Consider the following 12,068-nt stretch of genomic DNA (forward strand, 5'->3'; position numbering starts at 1 on the left):
AGTGAGACATGTGGTGTGAGCTGGAGAGTGAGACACATGGTGTGAGCTGGAGAGTGAGACACGTGGTGTGAGCTAGAGAGTGAGACATGTGGTGTGAGCTGGAGAGTTTGACACGTGGTGTGAGCTGGAGAGTGAGACACGGAGACATATCATGGATGAAAGCAATCTCACGACTGAAAACGTTTGTATGAACAAGTCCTATACAGTAAATGTGAAAAGTGTGACGCATTGAGAGCTTGTACTCGAGGTTGGCTATTTCCGATGAGCAATAGAATGACTGGAATCAGTCGTGACGACCAGTGGTGTTATAATGGTGATTTTCTTTCTAATTTTCTTTTCTCAAGCTCATAGCGCGCCACCGAGTGGCGCGCTACGAGCTTGTAGGTCTGCTATTTTTGAAAAATCGAAGAACGACTGACATTTTTACAATCTGATCTCAGGTCAGAATGGGTTAAACCATTAACGTGCGTTCAGGTAAACAGTTAAAGCTGGTGTTATGCAAAGTAGCGGGTACTTGACACGGTGTGAAAATAGGAGGGGGCGCGCCCACCACCAGGAAACCAGTGGTGTCTCTTGGAAAGTCTGGCGATTGGTGACCCGGGGTGGTCAGGTGCGTCTTCTCTTGAATCTAGGGGGACGCGTTCTAGCGTTCATGCGCGTGCTCCGTTCCGTACCTGCGCGTGCACGTCACATATTGTGTTGGTACCACGGCGTGGTACTGCATTCTACGACCACAACACCACTGGTGGAGACTGAAAACTTTAATCCATGAGATATGGAACGAGAGCTCAGCCTCGAGTCACATACCAGACGGACCACTGGCCTAAGTCTCAGAACACACAGGAGAAACCTTACCACTGGCCTAAGTCTCAGAACACACAGGATAAACCTTACCACTGGCCTAAGTCTCAGAACACACAGGAGAAACCTTACCACTGGCCTAAGTCTCAGAACACACAGGAGAAACATTACCACTGGCCTAAGTCTCAGAACACACAGGAGAAACATTACCACTGGCCTAAGTCTCAGAACACACAGGAGAAACCTTACCACTGGCCTAAGTCTCAGAACACACAGGAGAAACATTACCACTGGCCTAAGTCTCAGAACACACAGGAGAAACATTACCACTGGCCTAAGTCTCAGAACACACAGGAGAAACCTTACCACTGGCCTAAGTCTCAGAACACACAGGAGAAACATGGAGCTAAAGGCACAGCGTCAGCGTCTGACATTCATTCTGCAATCACAAACGACACACACCAAGATACACAAACCAAATCAAAGAGTCTAAACCCATTGGCGTTCACGGAAGGCTCAAACGTCTCCTGGGTTCTGCAATCAGGCGCCATTCACAGCTCAATCAGCTGCACAATGTAGGCCAAATGAGATCCAATGAACGCCATGTGTCGTGGATGTTCAGAGCGCTGCTAGAATTTTAGCTTACTTGACACTCGGGGTGCTCATTTCAACGTCTCTGTAACTCCCTCATTACTGGCCTACCGGCATGTTGTGCACATAAGCCTCTCCAATTCATCCAAAATGCCACAGCTCGCCTGGTCTTCAACCAGACAAAATTCTACTCCGCTCTATGCATAGGCTCTATTACGCCCACCCACGGTGCAAAACTCTGATGCTGGCCTTCAAAGCAACCAAAGGCAGTCTGAAAACCCACCTCTTCAGACTCCACCATGGCCCGTAGCACTTGCCCTAGCCTAGCCCCTTAGATAGCACTTTATGTAGACTTAGATAGTATTTTAGACAGACGTATAGCTCGTTACGTAGACAGCACTAGAATTGCATTTTATTAAGTCATAGCACTTTATAGTGCACATGTATATTGTATAATATAATATATAATATAGTATGTATAGTTGACAGATACTCCACTGTTGCGTTCTTAGTTTATACACAATTCATGATAACTACTTCTTATATATGTGATGTATGCCATGCTTTTGTTTTTGCTTAATGTAAGTCACTCTGGATCAAGAGCGTCTGATAAATGTCTAAATTGTAAATTGTATGGCACCCCCATATATAGTTTTGCTTATTGTAAATCACTCTGGATTAAGAGCATCTGCTAAATGCCTAAATTGTAACACTATGGCCTAAGACATTAAATCCTCTTATGTTACATACAATTTATATGTAAATGACATTGTTAAACCCCAAACGTTTTGGGAGGGGCGAAATGATTACCGGTAATACCAGAGTTTGCCATTTTCGGAAAAACTGATGACATGGGCCATTATTCTAAGGTGGTGACGAGGATTGACTGAACGGCACAAATGGTTTTAGTGTGTATAGTGTATTATATTAGTTAGAGAAAATTAGCTAAATGTGTGGCAAATCCGCAAAAAAGAAAAAAAGCTTACTACTAGCTTTCTTCACAAATGTGTTCATAAAGGTGGCTACTATAACATATACATATGTTCCAACCCAACTCCCTTGGGAAACTTGGTGACAGCTGCTGAAAGTTGGGGTACCATTGAACAACCGATATAATGCCAAATTTCCAAATTTGCATTATGCTTTAAGTAGCATGTAACATGTCAAAGTAGGGGGTTTTCATGATGCTGAATCCATTCCGTTTTACACACGAAAACACTCCTTGGGCAAAATTCGGCCATAGTCACATTTGTGATGACTGCTATGGCCATTTTTAGGCGAAGGAGTGTTTTTTAATGGATAATGCAATGGATTCAGAATCATGAAAACCCCCTAGTTTGACACGTCACATGCAACTTAAAGTATAATGAAATATGGAAAATGTTGCCTTATATTGGTTGTATTATAATGGTACCCCAACTTTCAGCAGCTGTCACAAAGTTTGGGTTGGAACTAATTTATGTGATTGTATGAACACATCTGTGAAGAAAGCTAGTGGTAAGCATTTTCTTTGGCAGATTTGCCACACATTTCGCTAATTTTCCTTTATAAATATGCATGTGAAAGAACAGTAGGGGAGAAAAAGAGGAGAGGATGTGACAGAAAGTCGTTCTTTCCTCTGGCCCCGTCACTCTGCACCGTGAAAAGCTCTCCACGTTAATTTATTCCGACTGTGAGAAAAGGACCCAAATTGTCAGAATTAAATGAACACTGCAGACTTCACAGAGTGTCTGACTCCGTCGTTAATTCTCTCTTCATGCCGTGGACTTCACTTCAACTCGACCCCGTTTACAGCTGTCTAGACCATCAATCATCCCTAGAATGTTATGCCACATGCGTGTGTGTGTGTGCGCGTGTGTGCGTGCGTGCGCAGAAGGGACACAGCAGAATCAGAAGGGACATGGTTATGAATAAGGGAGATTATTTATGTCAGGCTTATGGTTACATAGGTTACAGTCACAGTAGGCTGAATAAAAATGTTTTTTGAATGTTTTTTTATGTAATGCCCTCGCAAGTGTATATGTGCGCGGTGCATCTAAACCATTATTTCTTCCCTCAAGTGCTTTGCCAGAATGCAGATCTACAACAACTACCGGTAGTTAGGCTGTTGATGGTTTTGCTACAACTGAAATTAACACCAAATGTAACTGTTGGAAAAAAATGACAGCCCAAGTGTGCGCATGTACATGTGTGTGCGTGTGTGTGCGTGTGTGCGTGCGTGCGTGCGTGCGTGCGTGCGTGTGTGTGTGTGTGTGTGTTTGCGTGTGCGTGCACCAGTAGGTTAATGCAGGCAGGCACTCTGGACTCATTAGAGGTCTCTATCCTGGCTCTAACACCACCTACTCCAGGAAAATTGCTGATACCACTGACCCTCTGGCTGCACGTGTGCACACTTCTCTCTCTCGTGTGTGCTGTAAAAATGAATAAAGTTAATAAGTGTGTGTACCTGTGAGTGTGTGTGTGTGTGTGTGTGTGTGTGTGTGTGTGTGTGTGTGTGTGTGTGTGTGTGTGTGTGTGTGTGTGTGTGTGTGTGTGTGTGTCCATGTCACTCAATATCCCCTGTATGTCCACAGCATCAATTATTTCACAACCAGGCTGCGGTGCATACACACACACACCATTTCCATGACAATTAAAACCACATAACGGTGGAGGAGTCAAGCACCCCCAGCGTATGGGGAAAAAAAACCCTCTTCTACACAGAGACAGAGAGACAGAGAGACAGAGAGAGAGAGAGAGAGAGAGAGAGAGAGAGACCTTAAATAAGTGGTCCCAGGATTATGAGTAGTTCCATCACGGCTTTGGTCAGGCCACTGCCTTCTCTAAAAAGCCATCAGCATGTGAATGAAGAGCCTGCACACAGTGGACGGTGCTGTCTGAAAGCCCCGATCTACAAGGAGTTAAATCCACTAGAATTAGCTGAGCTACAGTATGAGCACTATGTTGGGGGTTTGCCAAATGCATGGTGAACTTGTAGATCTGTTATTTTATGTGCACCACGCCGACGCAACAAACTAATACATTGCAGGAGCTTAACCCATTCTGAACGGGAACCCATTTTGGTGTTAGCATCATGTTATGCTTTAGCTATTGAAAAATAGCAGATCTACAAGCTCATAGCGCGCCACCGAGTGGCGCGCTATGAGCTTGTAGGTCTGCTATTTTTGAAAAATCGAAGAACGACTGGCATTTTTAGAATCTGATCTCAGGTCAGAATGGGTTAATCAGACCAGTGTGTGTCCAGTGGAAACCTCGTATGAATCTGATCTCAGGTCAGAATGGGTTAAAGCCCGGAGGTGCTGCAAACTGGAAGGGGTTTAATCCGCCGTATAGCACAGATAGATTCCATTATAACACGTCTGAGAATTTGGCTAAGAAGAACGGAGTCTCAAAAGCTGAAAGGATCGAATGCTGCTCAGAGATACGAAGGATGGTTCTGTGCTGCTTTGCGTGACGAATAGACACCGTGATGGTTGATTTCTGTGTCTAAGTCTCTCACAACAACTGCACAATGTCCATGTGCAGTCCTTACAATCTGCAGTTTGTCGTGCTACGCATGCTGCAGAGCACGGTAAATGATTGAGTTTAAATAAAATCATAAATCATTTGCTAGAGTCGGGAAAACACACAGATGGTCCTAAACCTGAACCCAAGATGTTATTTATGGCAGTCCTCCCATAAAGAGAAACCAGGTTTAGATCCATTACTGTGGGCGACCATGACGGGGCCTTCTTTAAAACAGTGCATGTCCTCCCCCCTGTGTCTGGCATTCACTCAGCAAACAAACAAACTGAAAAACCAAATGACCAACAAAATAATTAATATGTCAAAACTATAATAACTCTGGATCAAAGCGTGCATGGAACTATTAAGATGTCAAAAAGCCTGAGAGTGTCTGAGCTGCAATGTGTCTCAGAGTGAGAGGCATACTTATTCCATCACATGCCACATATTATGGACATATTGGCAGCATAATAGCCCAACATTATGCAAAAAGGATATTTTGTTGAAAATGGAAGACACAAACCCACGTGTCATTGAAGTGGTTGAATGAACACGAAAGTGTGAGCATTCAAAGCGGTCTGGTTCCTTAGTGACCAGCAGTCAAAGCAGTCTGGTTTCTGAGTGACCAGCAGTCAAAGTGACCAGCAGTCAAAGCGGTCTGGTTCCTGAGTGACCAGCAGTCAAAGTGACCAGCAGTCAAAGTGACCAGCAGTCAAAGTGACCAGCAGTCAAAGCGGTCTGGTTCCGTAGTGACCAGCAGTCAAAGTGACCAGCAGTCAAAACGGTCTGGTTCCGTAGTGACCAGCAGTCAAAGTGACCAGCAGTCAAAGCGGTCTGGTTCCGTAGTGACCAGCAGTCAAAGTGACCAGCAGTCAAAGCGGTCTGGTTCCGTAGTGACCAGCAGTCAAAGTGACCAGCAGTCAAAGCGGTCTGGTTCCGTAGTGACCAGCAGTCAAAGTGACCAGCAGTCAAAGCGGTCTGGTTCCGTAGTGACCAGCAGTCAAAGTGACCAGCAGTCAAAGCGGTCTGGTTCCGTAGTGACCAGCAGTCAAAGTGACCAGCAGTCAAAGTGACCAGCAGTCAAAACGGTCTGGTTCTGTAGTGACCAGCAGTCAAAGTGACCAGCAGTCAAAACGGTCTGGTTCCGTAGTGACCAGCAGTCAAAGTGACCAGCAGTCAAAGCGGTCTGGTTCCGTAGTGACCAGCAGTCAAAGTGACCAGCAGTCAAAGCGGTCTGGTTCCGTAGTGACCAGCAGTCAAAGTGACCAGCAGTCAAAGCGGTCTGGTTCCGTAGTGACCAGCAGTCAAAGTGACCAGCAGTCAAAGCGGTCTGGTTCCGTAGTGACCAGCAGTCAAAGTGACCAGCAGTCAAAGTGACCAGCAGTCAAAACGGTCTGGTTCTGTAGTGACCAGCAGTCAAAGTGACCAGCAGTCAAAACGGTCTGGTTCCGTAGTGACCAGCAGTCAAAGTGACCAGCAGTCAAAGCGGTCTGGTTCCGTAGTGACCAGCAGTCAAAGTGACCAGCAGTCAAAACGGTCTGGTTCCGTAGTGACCAGCAGTCAAAGTGACCAGCAGTCAAAGCGGTCTGGTTCCTGAGTGACCAGCAGTCAAAGTGACCAGCAGTCAAAGCGGTCTGGTTCCTGAGTGACCAGCAGTCAAAGCGGTCTGGTTCCTGAGTGACCAGCAGTCAAAGCGGTTGAATGAACACCAAAGTGTGAGTGACTAGTAGTGACCAGTAATGACCAGCAGGTCCCTTACCTCTCTCTGCATGACCAGTTCCTTGGTAAACAGCATGGCCTCGTCAGCGAACGGCTCTGCCACCTGGATGCCGCCTGGCATGTTTCTGGAACTGCGTGGACACTCGATACCTGGTCAGAAAACACAGTACAGGCCCATGGTCAGACAACACTCCATCACATCCCTACTCCTCCATGGTCAGACAACACTCCTCTCCATCCACATTGGCCCCCCAACAACCTTTTTGTCCCTCTTAATAGGTAGAGGAAACCATCATTTAGGCTCCAAATCACACAGAGCCACAACAGCAGTGGCACAGCACCGATTGGCCGGGCCAGCGCTGGCTGCAGCGCTGAACGGGATAACTGGTCACCAGGGGTCAACTCTGAGTTCTCCTCCATACACCGTTCTCCGCTGAATAGCTGCACTGGTAGTGACCTCCGACACTGACCTTGGTCTTATTCCTAGAGGAGAGTACTGACCTCTGACACTGACCTTGGTCTTATTCCTAGTGGAGAGTGCATAGGAGGTGGATTTATGGGACCACTTGGTACATTTCTTCTCTTCTCCTGACAGAGCTTGCTTTGGGCTTAAAGAAAGTGCATGTCCGTGGTACACAAGGCACGCACACGCCTAAGGATAATGTAAAACCCACTCACGTTCACACAGATGTTTAATGTAGGTCTGTCGGTCGGTCGGTCGTATCAACCTTATAGAAGCCGCCAGTAATATACATTAAAGCACCATTTGAGATGCAGAGTGCATCACCGGTGCAGAGATCTCTGCTCTTTGATGCTTCCCCCTCGTCACATTGTGAGAGTTCACAAGATCTCGCCTTCATCCCCAATAAATGGATGGAGATCACAGGAGACTCCGTCTAAGACGTTGGCTAAGAAGCTGAAGGAACCACAAGCTGAGAGAAACACGGTGAATGAGTTAAAACCCATTCAGAACGGGAACCCCTGTTGGTGTTTTAAGGATTATCTTATACTTTAGCTATTGAAAAATAGCAGATCTATAAGCACTCAGTGCCGCGCTACAAGCTTGTAGATCTGCCTTTTTTTCTTTTTAATCTTGAAAATGTGGCGCACATCTTTGAATATGTATTCTTTCAGAGTGAACATTTTTAACTCATATCTTTGCTTCTGGGGGGGGGGGGGAGGTCCCTGGAACAACATATTTCCAGATGTGGGTTGGCGGCACACTGTAATAGCACACACTGTAATAGCACAGTGTAATAGCACACTGTAATAGCACACACTGTAATAGCACACTATGTACTAGCACACACTGTAATAGCACACACTGTAATAGCACACACTGTGATAGTGCTGCTGTTCAAGGAGTTACATACAAACATCATCAATTAATTTGGTTTGCCGTTGCTATCCAACTGCCACATTATGTCCATCTACAATGTTACAGTATGTGCACACTGTGGCCGCACATTATGTAAAAATATACCTCAATATTATCTAGTGTGTCTGACTTGAGCAAGACTGATCACTGATTGATTGTTAAAAAAAAACATGTCCATAACACATTCATACTATGATGTAAAACAGAACACTATAAGTCATTGTGGTAGCCTATATTCTGCAGGCGTTTAGTCTGGGCACTGATTAATTTGAATAAAGGCAGGTATTCCGCCAGAGTCCAAACATGGCTAAAGCATGTGTACGACGTCATGCCTTTGTCTCTATAACCGTCTTTAGCACTTAAGGGCTTTATAGCAAAATGGGTAGAGAGCTACCGTATCATGACAGACATATTTTGCTGCACAGTACAGTAGCTTTGTGTTGATCCACAGTATGCATGACTTAATAGAGCATAGTCACTATATTCTCTCTCTCTCCCTCTCGGCTTTGTTGTATTGATTTATGCAGAGTAACTGCATGCTGTCTTTGGGTGGGAGGTGAAAACCTTGGACAATAATGTGCCAACAAAGCAACAGCACTCTGGAAAACTCTGTCTCTCCCAGAGGGACCTCCCCCGACCCAAATGTAGCTTTCTAATTCATTGTTAATCCATTCTGTGCGGGAACCCATTTTGGTGTTAGCATTATGCTATGCTTTAGCTATTGAAAAATAGCAGATCTACAAGCTCATGAGCTTGTAGGTCTGCTATTTTTTTGAAAAATCAAAGAACGACTGACGTAGAAACATAGCTTTTTCAGAAAACTCAGGTCGAAATGGGTTAATGCACCGTCTCGAGACAGACCGCTGTTCTGAGTTCTAGGTTCCTGTTTCATTCTTTATGAGAGCCTCGTGTGTGTTCGCAGACCAGCACAGTGTTCTTTTTGGGCTTACTGAAAAATGAAGTTGCTTGCTGTACTAAAAAATGGTTTCAAAGCTGGTGCTGAATATGCTTTTAGTATGCAATATAAAGTACATTTCTAAACAAACACACAAGTGTGATTGGTTAGAAATGTAGTGGGGGAGAAGTCCTGGATTTATTTAGTAGTGGAGGAGAAGTCCTGAATTAATCTTTCAAGGGAATGTGTTTTACTCTCAAGTAAAGTATGCTATCCACATTCTCAATGTCTAGCAGACTGCTATAAACAAACATGAACTGAAATATAATAGAAAGCAGGATAAATGCTGCTTTGAACAGCAGCAAGATAAAGGTTAAAACAAAAGTCCTTTTGGAATTAAATTTGAGGTACAAAAATATGTACTGTACTGAAGAAGCACGTAGTTTGGCTTTTTGAGTAGTGGTGCAACCACAGCAATGTCCCCAACTGTCCTAACCTATGTGACTCTACGTCCCCATGTTTAGAGGACCAGTAGGGGCAAAAGTGGCGCTGTTGTGCCAGAAACAGAGAGAGAGAGAGTTGGGCTCCACAATGCACCATGGGAGATAATATCCACATGCCACGCCATGCAAATTGGGCGAAACAGAGTGTGCACACACACACACCACACACACACACACACGTCCTCTAACGACAAGAGCATGTTGTATTTTCCCGGGAGAGCCCAGCTACAACACGTCCATTAGCTCCTAATAGCCAGTAAATAGTGCAGCGTCCAGGATTAGCATTTAAATGGCCCGCAGTGTCCTGAGCAGAGAGGTCCACGTTCTGACAGTGCCTTTTTAGCTGTACAATTTAACCCACTTCGACCCGGGGGACGATTCTACAAATGTCTTCTAAAACTGTTTTATGTTTCTATGTCAGTGGTTCTCAAACATAAATTATTCATGTCAAGGACCCCCAAAAATTAGGTAATTGGCCGCCGACACCCATGTGAAAATATGTTGTTCCAGGGACCCCCCAGAAGCAAAGATTTGAGTTAAAAACGTATTATATTCTCAAAGAATATATATTCAACGATGTGTGCCACATTTTCACAATTTAAAAAAAATAGCAGACATACAAGCTCATAGTGCGGCACTCGGTGCGGCACTATGAGCTTGTAGATCTGCTATTTTTTTCAATAGTTAAAGCATGACATAATGCTTTAAACATCAACAGGGGTTCCCGTCCAAAATGGGATAATAAATTGCTCTTGGTTTTACATAAAGGTTGTGTCCCGATCTAGTTATTGCCCAATGCCCGTCTATTTTAAAGCCTTAAAGACTTAAAACAGTTTTATTAGTTTCCCCTGGCACAAAATGGGGAACGCATAACAAAAGCAAAACGAACAAGCATCGGTACCGGCTATCAGCCAAACTGTTCCCAATCTGTGGCATTTGAATGTCCGCCCCCAGAATAGTGATGCTAGGGGTGCTTAAGAGGGAAATTAGCCCGTTAAGACATATTTTAAGTAAATTATTTGGGAAGCTTTTTATTTATATTCTTAGCTGGGGACACCTTGAAGAGAGGAGACAACTGCCAGAGTATTTATCCCATTTTGACCTGAGATCAGATTCTAAGAATGTCTTCTACATCTTGACAGTTTTCTGAAAAAGCTATGTTTCTATGTCAGTCGTTCTTCGATTTTTCAAAAATAGCAGACCTACAAGCTCGTAGCGCGCCACTCGGTGGCGCGCTATGCGCTTGTAGATCTGCTTGTAGATCTTTCCATAGCTAAAGCATAACATAATGCTAACACCAAAAGGGGTTCCTGCCCAAAATGGCTTAAGGTGGAAATTAGCCCGTTAAGACCCATTTGAAGTCGATTATTTGGGAAGCTTCTTCTATATTTTATAGTTTTGCTGGGGACACCTTGAAGAGAGGAGACAACTGCCAGAGTATTTATAGAAGTGGGACAGGGACAGGACAGGGATTCCATGTGGGACGTCCCGCTTTAGGACAAGGAGGAGGTGAGATGAGGGACAAGGGATGAGAACGTCAAAGAGAAGAGGAGAGGACACTGACGGCGTAAGATGACAGGAACGTGGCATTAGAAATAAAAATAAAAACAAGTACGCAGAAGAGCGGACGTACAAGATCTTAAGTGTTGTGCCTGGGTTGGACACAGCCTTGTTAAAGTGTGTCAGCATTGCACGCGCCTCTAGGGCGGTCCCACGTGAAGGATAACCAGCTAATAATGGTACAACACCTGCGATCTCACTCGACTAAAATGGTGCATTTATATAGCGCCTTTATCCAAGGCGCTTTACATAGATGGTGCATTACATTCACCCATTCACACACACACACATGCATACACCGATGGCGGCGGAAACCATGCAAGGCACTGACCAGCACATCGGGAGCAATTAGGGGTTCAGTGTCTTGCTCAAGGACACTTTGACGCGGACTCTGGGGGAGGAGGTTCAAGGTTATCTTTATTTGTCTCCCTTGGGAGAAATTTGTCTTGGAGACAGAGTCACAGCTGCATACAAATAACAGACATGTTCACATACGAAAAAGAAAAAAACACCATAAAACACCCACATACACAAAACAGAGATATTGCACACATTCCCTTGATAAAGTGCAACTATAGTCATTAAAGTGCATTCGGCAATCCCTGATTGAGCGCCACCGGAAGTCGGCCTGAAGTCTATAGCACTACATCACCACTCCCCTGGGAGCCCACAGGGTTCGAACTGGCAACCTTGCAGGTCCCATCCAGCCACTCTGCCCCTGAACCCCCGCCGCACCTTAGTGCAGTGCGACTAAGCAGGGTCGCACTGCACTTCTCCTCTGAATATACACGTCAGGATATCAATGCCTGCTTCAGCCGTGTCAGATCACCACAACCGGGCTCTGGTCTCGGGCAGCCGAGTGAGCCCACTTGTCACTCCACCTGTCAAACTGCCCAAGCCAACCCTAACCCGCCGGCTATCCTCTCGTTGAAAATAAATCATGATGCGCGTCAGTCGCTTCACGGCTGAAATACCCTGTGCCTTTGCACAGTACACGGTCATGTTGCCATTGTTGTATGAAACAACAGGCCACCGATATGTCACTATGTACCCAATCCCATAACTAGTCATGACAACGCTGTAGTTCTGTAGATGTGTTTGCATACGGTATGTACTT

At 45.1% G+C, this 12,068-nt stretch overlaps 1 protein-coding gene across 1 annotated transcript in view; it reads right to left on the bottom strand.

Moving 5' to 3' along the window:
- snd1 (staphylococcal nuclease and tudor domain containing 1) overlaps positions 1 to 12,068 on the bottom strand; it is a 360,720-nt gene that overhangs the window by 221,685 nt on the left and 126,967 nt on the right. Inside the window, 1 exon segment of the mRNA XM_083794554.1 lies at positions 6,656 to 6,765. Coding sequence (XP_083650680.1) covers positions 6,656 to 6,765 — 110 coding nt within the window.

The sequence above is a fragment of the Protomyctophum parallelum genome (genome assembly GCF_964188405.1).
Source record: "Protomyctophum parallelum genome assembly, chromosome: 22".
NCBI classification, from domain to species: domain Eukaryota; kingdom Metazoa; phylum Chordata; class Actinopteri; order Myctophiformes; family Myctophidae; genus Protomyctophum; species Protomyctophum parallelum.